Source organism: Salminus brasiliensis, chromosome 6, assembly GCF_030463535.1.
Source record: "Salminus brasiliensis chromosome 6, fSalBra1.hap2, whole genome shotgun sequence".
In the NCBI taxonomy this organism is placed as follows: domain Eukaryota; kingdom Metazoa; phylum Chordata; class Actinopteri; order Characiformes; family Bryconidae; genus Salminus; species Salminus brasiliensis.
Window position 1 is genome coordinate 37,881,237 of NC_132883.1, and position 19,811 is coordinate 37,901,047.

The 19,811-nt window shown below is 41.5% G+C and overlaps 1 protein-coding gene across 7 annotated transcripts in view; it reads left to right on the plus strand.

Annotated features, from left to right (window-relative positions):
• Window positions 1-4,566: 4,566 nt before the first annotated feature.
• Window positions 4,567-19,811, plus strand: part of prdm16 (PR domain containing 16) — a 248,700-nt gene continuing 233,455 nt past the window's right edge. For 6 of the 7 annotated variants that reach the window (XM_072682297.1, XM_072682298.1, XM_072682299.1 and 3 more), the window contains exon 1: window positions 4,567-4,823. In XM_072682297.1, the coding sequence (XP_072538398.1) occupies window positions 4,787-4,823 (37 nt within the window). In that variant the 5' untranslated portion in view covers window positions 4,567-4,786. The remainder of the gene's footprint in view (window positions 4,824-19,811) is intronic. The other variant, XM_072682302.1, reaches the window with a different exon arrangement.

The following is a 19,811-nucleotide window of genomic DNA, read 5'->3' on the forward strand; positions in this document are numbered from 1 at the left end:
CTCAACATCCCTGAATATCTCTAGGGACATCTGAAAATGTAAAAAAAAAAAAAAAAAAAAAAAAAAAGGCCAACTGGACTGTGCCACCTCAACACGCCCACTGGGTTGGGCAGCAGGAATAGTGTGTATTATGTTGCAGAACTTGTTGCAGTATAATCATAGCAGACAGTTCAGGCTGTGGTTAAGGCAAACGATGGACCCACCGAATGCTGAGTTATTTTGAAGTCCAGTAAATATTATTAGTGAGGAATCGCGTTGTTTGGGGAATAGAATTTGACAGCGAAATTGTGCAGCTATTTGGATTTTTCTTTTTTCGCAGTAAAGCAATAAAACAGTTCTTGGTGCAGAAGTCTGACCTCTGAATCCTTCAGAGCATCAGAATACGGGCGGACAGATCAACTTAGAACAGTATTTGATGTGGTAACAAGCGATTCAATTGGTTTTATTCAAGTCAAGCTTCGGCTGGTGGGAAAATAAATTGTAGTTTAGAAAAACGAAAGCAAATATTTGATATATCGTTTTTTAAACCTCAGAAACACGTTTTTATTTTTTGTGGTAAGGTAAAAGAAATAGTGTTATGGTACATAAATAAATAAACTTTACATAAAAGCGTGTTTTAAAATGTGATTTTCATTAAAGTATTTATCAATATTTAAAATATTCTACTTTAAAATAATAATAATATATAAAAAGTCAATGTATAATGTAGTCTATTTATCATTACATTTCAACACAATGTAAAGGACAACTGCCAGATTCAAACCGTGTCAAAAACGTGAAGGACGGCACAACTTGAGGTATATATATATATATATATATATATATATATATATATATATATATATATATATATATATATATACAGTGTTCAGAACTGTCTATAACTGTTTGTATATATATATGTATATATATATATATACAGTGTTCAGAACTGTCTATAACTGTTTGTATATATATATATATATATATATATATATATATACAGTGTTCAGAACTGTCTATAACTGTTTGTATATATATATATATATACAGTGTTCAGAACTGTCTATAACTGTTTGTATATATATATATATATATATATATATACAGTGTTCAGAACTGTCTATAACTGTTTGTATATATATATGTATATATATATATATATATTGTTCAGAACTGTCTATAACTGTTTGTGTATATATATATATATATATATATATATATATATATATATATATATATACAGTGTTCAGAACTGTCTATAACTGTTTGTATATATATATATATATATATATATATACAGTGTTCAGAACTGTCTATAACTGTTTGTATATATATATATATATATACAGTGTTCAGAACTGTCTATAACTGTTTGTATATATATATATATATATATATATATATATATATACAGTGTTCAGAACTGTCTATAACTGTTTGTATATATATATATATATATATATATATATATATATATATATATACAGTGTTCAGAACTGTCTATAACTGTTTGTATATATATATGTATATATATATATATATTGTTCAGAACTGTCTATAACTGTTTGTGTATATATATATATATATATATATATATATATATATATATATATATATATATATATATATATACAGTGTTCAGAACTGTCTCTTTTTTTTTTTATTATGAGACAGTTCTGAACACGACTGGGATACATATATATATATATATCTATATCCCAGTCGTGTTCAGAACTGTGGACAATTCAGTGCAGAAACAACAAGCCTTATATTAGAAACCTTTATTTGAAATCTAATCAAATTGGGTCCAATAATCAAATAAATCAACGAAGAAAGCATGCAAATGTGATGCACATTCCTCACTGCTCCTGTTTCCCACCCTTCTCCCGAAGAGATCCCATCTCGCCATGCTCTCTCCAAACTACAGATAAAAGAGAGCGCTGGTGTTGGGGGTGTAATTGCGCCCCTGACATTAAGGCTCAGAGCGGATGTTACCCAGAACACTCGGTGTTCCGGGCCAGCATCCCTCCCTAAAAACGCAGAGAAGTGGCCACAAGCTGGAGAGCAAAGCCTCTAAATGCGCGCTCGCCCGGCCATCCCGTTTCCAGGAGCTCGTAAAAAAAGCCAGACGTTTAAATGGCGCAGAAAACGATTCCCCAATGAAGGAGCGCTGAAGAGCAGCGCGCTTTCTTTACACGTCTAATTAGAGTTAATTGCTCTTTAAAAGAGGTGTTGCTCACTATGAAATCATCTGTCCCGCCCAAAAAACTCGCTTTCTTTAAAAAAAAAAAAAAAAAAAGGGGGGGGGGGGGTGTTGGGGGGGCAAACAGGCTGTCCAAAGAAACAACAGGGCTGTGCTTTTTTGTGCTCCCATTATTTCAGTCTGTGTTTGGACTGCGATGGGTTTCATTAGCGCATTATAATCACTAGGTTGGTTCAGTCACAACAGCTGATGTTGCACATTGGTGGAACAAACACATACTGTGTGTGTGTGTGTGTGTATATATATATATTCCAAAATGAATATATACTAATACTACAAGTCAAAGTTCTTCAGCTTGTATAGAGTAATTACAGACTTCGCCTTCAGTAGTAAAGGGAGGTGAGGTAGTCCATATACGAGCTCAGTTGGAATGCAGCTTTATCAGTTTATTAGGGAGTGTGTTGTGTGATTGCGTTTGGAGTCTCCGATTAATAAACGGGGTTTGTAAATGTTTGGCATGGTGACAAGATCAAGTCTTACTTTACGCTCTTTGGGTCACCGCTTCACTGCCCCAATCAGGCTCCTTCTCCAGCAGCCAGGAGTCCAGCAGATCATCTACAGGCTAGAGGAGAACACATGCGTTCAAGCTCCTACTAGATCTAAATGGACAAACTGCACATTATTTTTTATTATTTTTATTATGAGACACGAGCCTGTAAGATATAAAACCACACAGATAAAAAATCAAATAAATGGAATGTAATTTTCAGATCATTTCAGCACGAGTTTTCAGCACGTGACCAAAAACGTTGACATAAATGGTTTAAGTGTACTTACATTTTCATCGCCATCACAGACAACAATAACTAAAAAAATAAATACATACAAATACAAATAATAATAATAATAATAATAATAATAATAATAATAAGTGGACGTCATTACGTCACAAACGGAATACTACAAATATTGTCACATTTTTTAACGGATCACGTTTGTATGGTTTAGCCATCCATTATTATGTCGTCATTATTTACGCACTGATTTAATGCAAATGAGTGTATAAATAGACATGTAAATAAATGGGTAAATAAACAAGCAATACAGAAATAAACGCAAACAAATAAACAAATGAAGTGACCTGAATTTACGTGCAGCTCCATGCACGCGCTAACCGTGTGTTCAGTAAAACAAGCGCGTGCGTGCAGAAACTTGTGTGTCAGACTGTCTCCTCTTCCTCCTGACTCCTGATAGTCGCACGTGTCAGTATGAACCCCCCCCCCCCACCCGCACCCCGCACCCCCCATCAGCACCAGGTGTGTGACAGCAGCTGTGTCCAGGAGGAGTTTCAGGATGAAGTCGGTGGCGGTTTCCACCAAACGTGTGGGAGAATCGCCGCTACGTTTCGTCCCTAAGAGCAAACATTTTCCCTTCTTGGTGGGAGCTGGCGGCTTGTCACCCAGCATGCAGAAGATAGGGGTACTTACCTCACAGCTGTGTGTCCTTCTTCTACCTGGGACCCTCTGCGCAGGCTGGACACGGAGGCGGACGGTGGTCCCGAGTTCTGCAGAATTCACATCCAGCCACTGCACTGCGTTTCCCCCCCTGTTCCACACGCTCACCTTCTCCTGTACGGTCCTACACACACACACACACACACACACACACTCCCTCCCTCTCTTCACTCTCTCTCAAACACACACTCATAGGCTACACACGCACTGACGCTCGGGCTGCTGCTCCACAGCAACAGCGGGCAACTGTACAACACACACACACACACGCGCGCGCGCGCACACATACATACATACACCCCCACACACACACACACACTTATGGGAAACGAATATAGAAGTAGACCAAGCAAAACATTTAGAAAAATCAATAACAAAAAAAACAACAACAATAACAGTAATAATATTATTAATAATAACAGCAATAACACTAATAATAACAACAATAATAATAGAGATAATTATATAAATATTATTAACAAACAAAAACTAAATGCAATAGCTAAACGCTATTATTAATAATATAAATATTATTAATGACAATAAGGATAACAACAACAGTAATAATCATAATATTAATAATAATAATAATTAATATGCTATTGCACACAGTACCTTGCTGCCCTGCTGAGTGAGGGGCAGTGCTCCAGTCCCCTCACTGAGGGATGCGACCTTGACCCCGGCCGAGCTTTCTCCGTCCAGCGCCGCTGCGCTCAAACATACCCCTTATTCCTCTTAAAGCAGCCGAGAGGCGGAGGAGGGGAGGAGGAGGAGGAGGGGGAGGAGGAGGGGAGGTGTGTGTGTGTGTGTGTGTGGGGGGGGGGGGGGTCCGAGATGGTGCGGAGCGAGGGAGGGAGGAGGAGGAGGGAAAGAGATAAGTGATCTAAAGGAGAGACGATAGGACAAAAAAAAGTGATGATGATGAATACATTGGAAAGTTTTTTGGGCCCTGACGAGGGTGTCAGATTGAATGGCCTGTGCGCATGTGCGAAGGTGTCCGAACTGACAATGCTCGTGAGATGAAGACAGTGCTGGTGCTGCTTCTGAGCTCGAGGAGGACGAGAGGAATCTACGAGCCGACGACGAGATGAGGTCCAAGGCGAGGGCGAGAAAACTGGCCAAAAGTAGGTCCCCCTCTTCTCTAGCCCTTCACTCTTTCGCTTTCTGCCCCCCTTTCGCTCGTGTCTCCCCGCACTCCCCTCGCGCGGAACATCGCCAATGGGTCATTTTCATTGATCACTTAGTTCACTTAGTTCCTGGTCGGGACCCATCTTTGTTGTGTGTGTGTGAGAGTGAGTGTGTGTGTGTGTGAGTGTGTGTGTGTGTTTTTAAAGATATTATTTTCTGCTGTTCTCCTCAGTCGCACTTTCCGAAAACGAGCACCGGAGTCTCGCACTTTCGCAACTTTTCCTGCTCCGCTTTTTATTTCTTCCCAACGTCAGAAGTTTCTCGCGTGATGGAAGAACACGGCGGGCTGCTTGGGTGTCATGATAAGCAGAGACCGAGCGCGAGAGAGAAAGCGCGAGAGAGAAAGCGCGAGAGAGAGAGAGAGAGAGGGTGAGAGTGGGAGAGTAAACAGAGGGAAAGCACCGCTGCTCCATGCCTGCACCGCGCTGGAGCTCCAGCCTTCTGTCGCGGGGAATCGTTGCTGCAGCAAAGTTAGACTGAAAAAGTTGTCGACTCTTTTTTTATTGAGCTCTTCCAGGTCTTGTGAAACTGTATTCCAGGCTGCTGAAATAGTGGGCGCTCTAGCACTGCGCATGGCCATGCAGGAGGGGAGCCCAGCACTGAGGGGGGAAAGCTGCTCTGCCTCAAACCGAGAGGATCCGACCGAATCCGCGTGCAGCGTCTCTGTATTACCCTTTATTTTGCTTTCTTTTGTTTTGCGTTGGACGTTTCGCTAATTTTAGGAGCTCGCTTTGGCTCCGCTTGGTTTCGTCCTCCGTCTGTGGCGATCAATAATGCATGCAAGAAAAATAATCTCTTTTTCTGGACCGTTTTGGAAGGGAGAACGAGGGGGAAAAAGAGGGGCTGTAATTCGCCTCTGGATCTGTTTTGTACCCTGTGTGTTTTTACCACCCTGTTCGTGAGTCGTCGCATGTAGCCTAATTGTGCTGAATCTGCTGTACTCGGTCAATTGGTTGGGCTGTACTTTGATTATTGAGTTTTGCATGCTGCGTTCACTGTGCTGTGGAGCTTTCTTTAGTACCTGAGCTATTTCACACGATCTTCAATCAGGAATTTGTCCAACGCTAATATCAAAAAAATATATATATATATAAAAAAACGCCACGTGCAGAAAAAACAAGCATACGTTGTAGTTGTGTGGCTTTGCTGGCACGTGAATTTCATACAGGGGTTTGACGTGCTGAATTTGACGTACTGCAATGCTAAGCGTTAGCTCTGTGAGCCTATGTGATATTTGAATTACACGACAGTGATGTGGTGCAATTGATCAGATTGATCAAAAATTGTCATGTTTTTATTTCAGTGCTTTAATATTGCTGTGCAGGTTTATTGACGCGTGCAAACTGTATTTTATTACTCGCATGCAACTGTGCAGCTGCAATAATAATATACTGTATTAACGTCTGCAATGTCAAATTTGACAAATAGCAGTGCAACAATTACAAATGGTTGTTTACATATATTAAATTCACTTATTAAATAATAATAATACAATAATAATAATTTAGAATATTTCCAGCTCTACTAAATGTTTTAAATATGATTAAAGGAATCAGTTATGCTCAAAACTGTAACTGTATATTTTATTTAATGCATGTGTTATTACTGTATGCAGCCCGAATAGTGCCCATAGTTATAATTACCTGTTGAATTCGTGTTCGCGTGCAGCTCTACTACTCAAACGCACCCAGGCCTCAGTCCAGCAGTAAGGGGTCAGCAGGCAGCTCGCGCTGTTTTAGCGTGCCTGGTTCAGATGAACTCAGTGGGCCTCATTGCTTTTGCCCATTTGCTTTAGCGCGTGCGGTGAGCCTGCAGAAGCTGAGGACCGTCCGCGTGCCTGCCTGGTCTCTCCCCGGCCAGCTGCGGCTGTTCCCACAGGACACACACCTGTGAGGGACTTCTGTCCGAGTCTCTGCCGGCTCTTCCTACGCGTCTCGAGCTGCATCGAAGGCTCAGGCCTGCTGCTGGAGAGCAGAGGATGGCTCTCCTCGTGTTTACCTGCCCGCTTTTTCCAGCGTCTCTTCAGAGGAAAAAGTCCAGCAGCAGATCAGCCGAGTCTGAAGAAGCGTGGCCCTCCAAGAAGGGTCATTTGCTCGGGACGGGCGGGTTTTATTAGGAACGCAGAGCAAATTTGAGAAACAACCACAAACAGCTTTAAACGACGAACATGATAAAAAAAAAATTAGATATGAAATAATTTTTATTGTGTTTATTTTTACTGTGTGAGTAATTGCACGAATTGTACAATATACACACAGGTTTAAAATGTGCTTAAAAGTTTTATAATGTATTTTATTTTCAAAATAAAAGTTCGACATTATTATTATTATTATTATTATTATTATTATTACTATTACCTTATTATTTTAAATAAAATAATAATTGTTTTCTAACAACAACAAGAAAACTAATTATCATGATAATTATAATAATAATAATAATAATAATAATAATAATACGTATTATTATTATTATCATTATTACAAACTAATTATATTATTGTAACAAAGCAAAACACATTTACAATTAATAATACGCAATACTCTGAAATCGTACTAGTATACAGTAATCTAATTACAAATTAGAAACGAACATTAAAATAATTACTAGTTATTTTTAAATTATTATTATTATTATTATTATTATTATTAAGTAATTACTATAGGTCCAGAACAGACCGGACTACTGGCCGCAGCCCGGCTGCCTCTCTTCCCTCACTGTATGCCCGGCGGATCGCAGTGTGTGTTAAAGCCCGGCTGCTGTTTCATTAGAACTGGACTGAAGGAGATAAATGCCTGCTGAAGCGGTCAGTCCACACCGCCTCAAACACACTTAACTCGGGAAACAGCGGCCTGTTGGGCGAGATCTGTGACTCATATTGATTAATAATCTCTATCGATTAATAATCTCTATCGATTAATGCTTCACATGCCCAGGCAGAGGGAACACACTGAGAAAGCGAGGCATGTACACTCCAGACTTCACCTACAGCCTGTTGGTTTAACCGCGTCGTTCGCTTTTTAGGTTTAGTTGTCGAACCCAGAAGAGCTACCAGCCTGCATGTGCTCAGCTCGGAGGAGTAACAGGGCAGCGAGGCAGCTGAACAGACGCCTTTTGCGCTGTATTTCACACGGATAAAGTTCGTAGAGAAAAATGTTCTTGCTTAGCTGAGCGTCTTATCTTGCTAAAATCATTTAAGGTCGTGAAATGACTGAAGGCAGTTGTGAAAGAATTCCAAATATAGGCAACGCAGGCAAAGGACTCAAGCCCAGCCGTCTGCACGACAGTGTTCATTTCATGAAGTCATCGATAAGGATTGACAGTGGGACTGTGCAGACTCCAGTGGCCTGCAGATACACGGCGAAGATCACCCGGTGCTGAATTAACTCTTACTTGGGTCCATTTGTGTCCAGCTGAGCACTGGGGTGGGGTGGTGGGTGGTGGGTGGGGGGGGATTTAATTTTGTAGCTGTGTGTGCAGCCTGCTAAGGTGGCTGGAGTGTGTAGAGCTTAGCTGGAGAGGAAAAGGCCACTTTCCTAGCAAGGGATGAGAGTGGTCTCAGTCATAGTGGTACAGAATACAGCCCAGGTACTGTATACTGAGGTGAGGAGTTCGGCTGAGCTCATACTGATACATCACATACAGCACAGCTACTGTATAATGACACTGTATCACTGTCACACAAAAACCTTGCATCTTTTCACTTTTTGATATCGTTTCAATCTACAAGTTGTCATTTACCTGGTGTCCAAATTCCACGATGGATGGACCAACAGAAAGGCTCCAACATTTGACATATGTTCGTACATCCACCGAACGTTAGGAAGGTTTTTTTCATTTACTGTAAAGTTGCTATTTTGGAGAAACGCAGCTTTAGAACCACATGTGAGAAAAGAAGTGCTGTGTTCTCTAAGGGGAAGGTCAGTGTTGCGTGTGCTGTTATGGTATCAGCACCCTGTTGTGTGTCGCCTCGATCCTGATATCAATACGGTGTTTTCATATCAATACACTGTTGTGTATCAGCCTGGATCTGCTGATCAGCAGATTTTTCCAGGAATGGAGCCATGTTAAGATGTTAAGATATCCACACCACATAAGCACTGTAAGCCTCCCGAAGCCTCCCTGTCAGAATTCGGAGAGAATTCAAAGCAATGCCACTCTCATTGCATTAGTAATATGATTATATATATATATATATATTTTTTTTTATTTTATTTTTTTTTTTTTTCTAATGAGACATTTCTGGATTACCACTCCGACAGAGCTGTTTTCATTTTGATGCCCTCTTTGAAGAGAAAAATATGGATCACAAATCACAAGGTTCTTGTGCAGGCTATGATGTTTTGACAGATGTAATAAAATCAAGCCATAACACTGTAAAACAGTGATGGGAACCGTGTGCAGGGGCCTGCTAGAAGGCTTAGGGCCGTCACCACCGGCAACTGGATTTACACAATCAAAATGGCTGACGTTTGGGCTTCCACGGTCATGGCGGCTGGGTTTGTATGTTGAGAATGTATTTATTATTTTTTTTTTCTCTCTTCCGTCCTTCTCCCTCAGGGGACCGAGGACGGGCTAATGGCTCGCAGGTCATTAGGGGGCTGTATAACTCCCCCTCACCATCTCACCTCACATAATCTCAGAGGTGTAGGTTTGTCTTTGATAAGAAGATACTGTCAAAAGCCAGTCTAAGTGCCACTTTCGTATGACCGGCCAGGAAGGTGATAAACCGGTCTAATGACCGCCTGCGTGTGTATGTGTGTTGTGTTGGGGTGTGTATGACTACAAGCCCATGAAAATGACTTCCACCATACGCAGGTGTGCGTAAGTGTTTTCTGTGTGCCAACAAAAACCAAAGTACCGAGGAACTGATTCACGTTAAATGTTACGAGAACCTTCGGAAAGAGGAATTTTAATTTGCTTTTGATATCGTAACAAGCGACTCAGCGTGTAGGAAATGCTTTCCACACACACGTGCGTCCCTCCACACTGGAAGGAGGTGTGCAGCTTGCGAGCTTTTTGGCCGTGCGCCGTGCTTGGTTAACCCCTTGAACCCTAGCTTGATTGTTCAGTTATAAATCCTATAACTTAGCTAGAAACATAGCTTTTGCAAAATGATATTCCGTACTTTATTCCGTAATCACTACAGCACTGATCTTCAGCCCTGGTGAGACTAAAGAAGTCTGGACTGACTTCTAGACCTTTGGGGTTAACCCTTAAACTCTAGCCTTATTTTTCAGTAGGATATTAACATCAGAACTAGTATGAAACCAAGTCTTATGTCTTACTCATGTTACAACCTTGTCTTATCTTCAAAATGGCAACGTTACAGGAGATGGAAAAAAAATCCAAAACATTCAAATGACATCTAAAAATGGAGATACAAGCTTTAGTGTGACATACCTGCCCTTTATAGCTTCATGGGTTAACTCCGTGTGAATGTGAATTAAGTGAAAGGGGGGAGGGGGGGGTCAGGGTGCTCCAGAGCCAGCCAAGGTGGCCTGCCCACCTGAGCCTAGCCCACCTCTCCAAGTTGTTCCAGGAAAGCGAAACACCACAAAACTTGCCCTCGCCCACAATCCTCACCCTCCACTGCTTTACCACTTCACTTGACGCCTCCGCGGCTCTCGCTGTGCTTGGCTTGACACACCTTTTTACAAAATCACCAGGTGGAGGATGGCTTCAGCTTCTTGTTTTCAGTGGGCAACATGTTCCTTAAAGCCCCCTCAATCCCCCCAGACCTGTTTTTTTTTTTTTTTCTGTCTCACGTTAATTCCTATTAATTCCATAGTCATTACCAAATGAGTTATTGTAGTTTTGTAGCTACTGGATATTAAACCTGGAACTGATGGGGCTACATTCCTATAGTTGCCAATGCTAACCTTTTAACCCTTTGAATTGTAGACTGGTTATTCATCTCAAGACTTGCTAAGATTGCTATTATTATTATTAATTGTATTATTGTAATTTTTATTATTATTATTATTATTATTATTATTATTTTAAATCCTTAAAATAAAATCCTTGTTACGTTTGGCACATTTTTTTTTCCAAATCTTGTGAAATGACCATTTTATAGACGCGTGGTTTTTAGTAACAGCAGTGATGGTATTTCTGCAGGTTGTGTGAATATTAGGGTAAGAAATGAAATCGTGGGCCCACACTTTCAGGATGAGGTTCAGGCAATGTTTTGGCAGTTATATGTACATGCCTTAAAGATTAGTTGAATATCACCTACAACCACTGCACCCCCCACCCCCCCACCCCATAAAAAAGAAGGAAAAACTAACCGAGGAGATGTTTGGTCCTTGCTCTTGATTTTTTTTTAAAGAAAGACATGAATTTATAAAGACAGGCCCCCGTGCTGCGGAGCGGAGCAGGGTGCCGAAGGCAGCCGAGGGAAGACAGCCATTACAAAACAGTTAAAGCCATGTCTGAGAGCAAGAGGAGCTTATCATGTTACAGCCTACGCTGTCTGCAGCTCCTCGGCCATGGAAGGGGGTCGGGCTCCACGCTTTTATTTTTTTTCTCCTTCCAAAGGTGCTTCGGCGAGCGCCATTTATCTGCAACTCACTTACAACCACGCCACTATTTCTCAGAAGGTTTTGGGATCTAAAATCCAAGCATTGCTCGAGATTTGCCTTCAAACTCCCAACAGTAGGTTAGAGATGTTAGCTGTAAAAAAATCAGCAGTGTAATTCGATGAATGTTGATGAAGGTCCCAATATGGTTATTGACCTCTTGTAATGTGAGCTACTTTAGTCCCTGGTTGCAGTTGACGGGGTTTTGGTTTGTTTGTTTTTCAGCCCTGCTCAGCCTACATTTTCTAGGACTCTTGAGATGCATCATTTCCTTTTTATGTGTGCGATGCTCCTCCAGCAAAAAAAGCCCTGCCAGAAAGTTAGCTTACATATAATAAGCATGCCGTTCAGTTTGCAAATGTGTGCTATCCATGTATATGAACAATATACGGGCCACTGAGAAATACCTCTCCTCACATCCCGCCACCGAACACTGCTCTAAAACATACCCTAATTTATTATCTTCAGATATTTACTACAGAGCGGTACAGATTTCAGATCTGTGGCGAGGGCCTAGTTTCAAAAGCCTTCATTCACACCTCCAGGAGCAAAACCCATTGGCTGAAGTTTGTGACGTCAGCGCCTTGTGTGGAAAAAAAAAAGCTGGCAGTGCGTGCCCACAGGGTAGAACTTGACTAACTGTAGTTGGGGCACACCGAGAAATAATTAACCCAGAATCATGTGTTCAGTGCTTCTAATTTTAGGCCGTAAAACGTCTCGATGTCGTAACTCCAGCCCCTGAAAGTGCAAGTAAACTTTCCATTCAGCGTTTGTAGGCACCTCAGCTTGGCAGCGTTCGTGCTTTCGAGCCTAATTAACATTGTTGAAGACAAGCAAGAGAACCTGAGTGGTTTAGATTGATGTAATGTAATTTAGGTTAAATAAAAAGGTGTGTTTTAGGGGTGGGAATTATAAACCTAAGGTAAATGTTAAGGAAATGTGAGCACACATTAGTATGGGTGCAGAAGTGCAGAAGAGTTACACTTATTGAAGTGTTTTTTCATGTAAGGGAATGTTTACATTGGAAAATGAACTTTGTACTGTTACATCTCAAGAATTTCCTGTACTTGCATTTTGTTACCTTCCGAAATAAAACTTATCTCTATTTTTTCGTTCAGTTTTTATTTATTTAACATTATTTAAACAGGGCAGATGCCCTTTACATTGTGAAACAAATATCAAAATGAACGAAATAGAATTATTTTAAAATTCAATGAAATATAATATATGTCCAAAATGGTGACTTTATAGGAAAAGGCTTTGAATGGAAGCCAATGTAACATAAGAGTTTATCCAAGTAATTTAAAGCATTTCTATTGGTCTATTTATCCAGAATTATTTACATAGTGTACAGAGCAGCTACAAGGTTCAAACCACAAAAACACACAAAAATGGAGATACATGTTTTTCATTGGACATGGTGGATGATGTGTATTTATTTTTTTGATGATGTGTATTTTGTAATTTGACCAGGCATGCCCAATCTATTTCACACATATACACGCACCTATATTTATATATACACTTTACAATAGTAAAACACCTCTGTACGCCTCTGAAGCTTATCAGACATAAAGCACAATATTTTCTGCGAATCCTGAAGCACAGCTACTTCAAACAATGAGCTTTATGACTAGGTCACATCTAAGCTTTCCTTCCTGTGACTCTTGCAGGACGATTATGTGTGTGCAGGCAACACTGCACAATGGAACAGTGCACCTCCCTCTTGACTCAACCTTCATATAGTGTCCTATAATCTTCAGTTCCCCTGAACTGCCATTTCTTAATAATCTTCTTAGAAATGGAAAGCTTAAAACAGTGGCCACTGATTACTTTGGTTTTCAGATCTTTAGACAGTCGCGTAGAGGTGCCCGTGGTCACTGGGTGTAAGCAGAAGGTTTGTAGAGTCTGAGAATTTATAAACCTTGGAAATTTGATACAGTTATCAGTTGAAAATTAATGGCAATGGCACGCCTCAGGCCTAATTTGCTGGGCTGAAAATATCTCAGTATTTCCACTGAATTTTATTTATGTTAATTAATGTTATATGTCATATATATATGTATATATATATATATATATATATATATATATATATATATATATATATATATATACATATATGTATACATACACATATACATACATATATATTTGCCTGCACATTCAGTACACACTATATTTGCATGCATGAACTGCACACATCCTGTGGTCTAATGTGGTGTAGGTCAACATATCTACTCCTTTCATTATTCACTACTGCAGACCTGGGACAAAAAGACCTTTTTTTATTTGAATGATGTTGAGTTAGTTCTTAGACCCTTTTATAGTACATTACTAGTACTAGGACTGCTTTCTGTCATACAAAATGAAATCATTGGAAACTGTAGTTTTCAAGCTTTTTTATCAAACAAACACAACAACCTCCAATAAACTTGACTTCTCATTGTTCAGAATAGGCTTATAATAAACGTTCAAACGACTTAAATTACAGACTCTCAGGTTAGCGTCTTGTTCCTTTCTGTCTTTAATGGTTTCTAGGCTGAACAATCACAGTTGGGCTCTACAAACAATTTGAGGATTACCAGTAAGTTTCTGATCTTTCTCAGTAACAAGAAAAGCTTCCACCAAGTAGCCTGCAGTCCTCCATTTGGTGGCTCCTAGCTAAACCAAACTGAAGTCAAGAGTTCATGCAAAAATGCTGGTGCTCCTGATTTGTTTACATGCATGTAAAGAGGCTGTACTCATTCGTTTCATGTCAGTGTAGCTTTACATTGGTCCGCACCACTCCCTCAACCTCTGTCCACATACCAATCCCTAAAATGGTCTGTAACTCTCTGTGCATGTAGATGTATGGCGTTCAATAGCAGTGCCACTCTTGCGGGCAGGCAAACACATTTCCCACAAGGCAACCGTCTAGGCTGGTGGTTTTGGCATCTGCTGGGATGTTTACAGCTGCTGTTTAGCCTGGACACAGCACGCACACACACACACACACACATACACACTTGTTTTTATACAATGTCAGGACATGGGGTCATCTGTCCACATCTGACCCTAAACATAAGTCTAACATTAATCTCAGTAATCTGTATTCATTCTCAGATTGAAAAAATTGAACAAGGTACCAGTAGGTTACAAGCTGTCCTACAAAGTCAGGGAAATGTCTGGAAAATGTATGAAAACCAAGACAAACGTTCACATACTCACACACACATAGGCCATACGGTAATTCCCCTCTGAGTGAGTCAGTATCCTCCCTGGCCCATGGGCTGCTTGGACAGACATGACTTCTTCAGGCTTTGATGTTGCATCCTTTGGTGATAAGACAGTGAATTTCGCTCCCAACAGGGACAGCATCTCCAGAGAAAGCGCTTTAAAGTCCCTCACAGATTGGGCTTTCAAAGGCCCCGACTCGCACAGTTATCTCCTTCTCTCATCTCCTCTCCTCTATCTTTTGTCATTAAGAAAAAGACGTGTGCGTACCATCACGAGATGGGCCGAAACATTATAATAGCACCAGTCGAGAGAGAGAGTGTGTGTGTGTGTGTGTGTGTGTGTGGTTTACGTAGAGTCTTGTTTTCTCCTTCAGAGATGGAGCGTCGATTGGACTTTGATGAAGGTGTCTTTCATGTTGACTGTCAGCCCAGTCGTCATCATTTCACAAGCGGACAGTGCGGTCAGGATATGTTGAGATTCGCAGTAATTGACCCATCATTATCCACTGACTTTGGCAGGCCCGGCCAGCCTCTGTTTGCTCAATGCTGCACTTTCTTTTTTCTGAAAATATAACTGAAGGAGTAAAGGGAGGGGGGGTTGTTGGAGGGGCTGAGGGGCTGAGGGGAACCGTTCCCCCATGAATGCTCCCGCTTATTTCACCACCTCTTCAACTAGTGCTGTCTATGAAAATTGGCTTAATTATGGCAATGGCTATGTTTCTTTTTTGCCACGTTGCAGCACAATTAGCCCATCTCCACAGCTGCAATTTATTTTCATACAAAATGAAGGCAGCAGCACGTTGATTATGAAGCGCCCGCTCTCCCGAGAGGGGCCGGCGCTATTGGTGTGTTAAATTTCATTAACTACAGTGTGGCTTAGTGGAAAAATATAGAAAACCTCAAGCTGCCGGCATTTTCTTCAACCACTTAGAGGACTGATGTCCTTAACAATTCATTACCACCTCAGATCTCAGCCCAGGTTGATGATATTGTAAAAAAAGGTGTATATATATATACATTATGTATATATGGCCCTTTTTTATTATATATATATATATATATATATATATATATATATATATATATATATATATATATATATATAGCGGTAACTTTTTCATTTTTAGTGGGAAGATTTTTGAAGCATTTCTATTGATCCATTCATCACTTGGAAATTTGGACACAATACCCAAATTATGTAAAAGTGAAAAATGTATGTATATATATATATATATATATATATGACTGATATGTATATTATCACGATCATACAATTTTTTTTTATTTTATTTAATATAATTTTAATAACATTTCCAATTAAAGTTAACAGATATATATATATATATATATATATATATATATATATATATATATATATATATATTATATTTGTATATATCTTATATATTTCAATTCATTTGAACTTTTAAATGTTGTGCCATGTGGGTGTTTTCTGCAAAAAAACCCTTAAAACTTGTAGTCAGATTGTTATTGAAACACTGAAACACTGAGAAGTGTTTTTTTTTCAGGATGTCAGCAAAGCATTTCAAGATGGGGCTATTAGCTTCAGTCTCACTGTGTGATTTGCCTGCTCATTGAAAGGAGCGAGGCTCCGGTTCCACGGTAATGATGAGGCTTCGCGTGAAAATATTGAATTGCAAAAACATCCAGGGTGCAATCCCGTGTGAATGCGCCTTTCAGCGCAGCACCAGCGCTCAGACCAGAGCTTCTGAGTGATGGACAACAAATGGCATTCTGTGCTGGGGGGGGGGCGGGCTCTTCGGCCCATCAGGCCGCTCGAGCCGAGGAGCTCTTATCTGTGATCCATCTGACCTCTGGATGTTTCACCACCTCAGCTGGCCATCCGGCCCGTGGGTGCACACTGACCAGCATTTTTGCCCAGCATAATGATTTCTTCTCTTTGTGTTCTAGGCCTGGTGTTCAGTTATTAATCTTAAGAGTTATTATTCAAATAACCGGAGAAGAAAAGAGACCTTTTTAACATTAGATGGAAGTCAGTGTAAAAAGACTTTATTCCAAGTCGTTTTGGAGCATTTCTATTGGACCATTCATTATAAAATTCTGACACAGTGTCAAGAATAACTGCCAGATTCAAAATATGTCAAAAAGTGAAAAAAATGTTTTTTGCATTATGCAGAGATATGTAGGTAACGAGAATGAGGACTTGAAGAGTGGACCCACATGCAGGTTTATGGGGTTAATCCCATCAACCTCAAAGGCCCTGCATGCGGGTACACACGTTAATTCTTAGCCTTTGTTTTTTCATAAATAGTAGCTTGCCAATAATTCTTAATAGTTACTGAATGATGAAGCTTAAAGCTTAATGAATGACTGACTAATAAGTGTACAGTAAATATGATGGGGTTAATATAATGGATAAGCAAACAGTGAACGCAGCATAATACAACATAATTTGGCCACATAATCAGTTTTAAAATCAAAAGGACCTCAATCGCCTTTCTGATTCCTTTAATGGCATCACGGTGTTGCATCTGATAACATGCAAACAGAGGAACACATTGAGTTTCATACGAGCGATGGCTGTGCCAGCACTGCTGCCATTTTGCCCACTTCAAAGTAGGGGCTTTAGCGATTGTGACTGGTGGCATTAGCTAAAAAGGCCTGTTGAATTCTAGGGGTGTCTGTAGGTTGGCTGTATGTCAGAACCCTTCTACTTCTACAACCCGTACACACACACACACACACACACTCTCTCTCTCTCTCTCTTTCTCTCTCTCTCCACTGTTGCTTCCTCCTCTCTGCTTTTGCTCTGTGAACTGCATGTTGGCATCCGTGCCCCTTTTCCGACTGCTGTCCACTTCTTCAATTCCTTTTCTTGTTTTTTTTTTTCCTGCTTTCTTTCTTCCCCCCGAACCCCCTTATTTCACTCGCTCTTCCTCCGCTCTGGAAGCCTCAGCGGAGGCCTTTGAAAGGATGCGGCAGCTTTGTCCTCGCCGATAAAAGATGCCATAGTTTCCCTTTTCCTCTCCTTTCTCTCGTCCCTCCAGCGGCTCCTGTAGAAGTGCAAATTGTTAGCCTCCGAGGGGCTATCCTCCAGGGCCCCAATCCAGCCTGCTAATTACGGACGAAGATTCCGTCCCCGCCGAAAAAGGCCGCGATTTCCCACAACCACCTGGCCTTCTTTTCTCGTCGGCTTTGATGGCAGACACCCCCGCCACCCCTCCGTCCCACCTCCCGCCCCCCCTCTTCTCCTCCTCCTCCTCCTCCCTCCTCCTTTTCCTCCTCCCATACCTCACTTTTCTCTCCCTTGCTCATTAATAGGGGTTTTGAATTGCTTTCTGACCCTGACAAACTGCTCTTGTTGAAAAGGAGATGAGAGGAGGACTGGAGAAGGGTGGGGTGGGAGGGGGGTGAAGGAATGGAAAGGAGGAGGTGGAGGAGGAGGGGGAGGGAGGACAAGGTTGGGGGGCAGGAATGGAGGGGGCGGGGGTTATGGTCACACAGTGAGCTTGTGGAAGTTTGTAGCAGAAGTCCATTATAGTTATTTCTTAGTCTTTTAAGACCCCCCCCCCCAGACAGCGTTCCCCTTACTTCAGTGTCATCCCCAAAGGTGGATAGAACGAAGCACAGCAACAAAAGAGCCCAGCGGAACGACTTTGACTACTAACCCGAACCCAGCTCCCCCAGCCTCACATATCCATTCAGAGAAGCCAAGCCCCTCCTAAGCGCCGGACGGAAGTAAAGTTGTGATAGACTTTGGTAAACCATTTACATTTACATTTACGGCATTTGGCAGACGCTCTTATCCTCAGCGGCTCACAGAAGTCCTTTGTTCTCTACTTGGAAAACCTATCCGTATGCTAGTGCAAGTAGGCCAGAGTCGAACCACTGACTAGTATTATTTCTCAGACCCTCTGCTGTCTGGTTTTGTCGTTGTCTCTATGTACTCGTATAAAGGCCGTCGTTCTTTAGCCTGTGTACATCGTTGTCCATGTAACTGGGAACGCCTACCTTGTACTCCCAATCATTGGCCACTTTATGAGGTTCACCTACCTTATGAGTTCACTATGTAGGTTCTGTTACTATGCACAATGTGTTAGCCACCTTCTACCCAATCCACATTCTCCACCACAACAGATGGACCACGTTCTTGGCTATTCTGCTAGGATGGTCTTCACATTGGTACTGCAGAGTTGTGGAGGCCTAAAAACAATCCCTGGCAACACCCCTGATTGGGTACCCCATCTACCCCTGCAAATAAAGATTCAGAGCAAAATCCTCGCCCCATTTAGTTGTCACTGCTCCGGCCTGTCAAAAGCCGCTAATCGATACACCCTCATTCCTCTCCAGCGGTCCGGAGTGTGCACATGGGAGGGAGAGAGTTGGCCCGAGCTTTGGGAGCAAAACAAATTGCTCTGTTACACACTCGGACTCTATGACATTATCAGCTGGGAGGTCCCCTGAGGAGAGCCTCGCGCGAGGAAGATTAGCGTCCTCCACAAAGGGGAACGGGATGCCTTAGCGCTGTGCTGGCTGCCCACCGTGGCTCTGGAGATAATCATTAACTCCCGTTCACAAAGATGCTTCCCAAAGTGCCACTGTTTGCCCTGCCTCAGTGGACTGCAGAGGGCACAGCTAGTCAGCCTTGTTAGAGTCCTCGGCTAGTCAGGCGGCACGTGCCTCAATTGCGACATAGCAGGAATTGCACCTGCATTTTCAAACACTTTGCAGTTGCACTGAGTTTACATCCATGTCTTTGTGGTTTTTGTAGGATAGCTAGGAATAGCATTTATGGAAGAATGGGCAGATGGTGCCCTTACTAGGGGGGGTATTCACTGCCTCGCTCCTAATGACAGGGCCCTGACCAGGAAGAACTGGATAAGTATATGAATGGATGAATGTTGAACACATATACTCTGCAATGGACAGGCACCTTTCCCAGGGTGGGTTTCCCCACTGCCTTGTGTCCAATGATTTCTGATAGGTTTGTAGGACAGGATAGGATGTAGGACACATACCCTGCGATGGACTGGCGCTTTGTCCAAGGAGGTCATTCCTGCCTTGCACCCAATGATTCCAGGTAGGGCCCTGGACCCAGCGTGGCCCTGACCAGGAAGAAGTGGATACGAAGATGAATGGATGG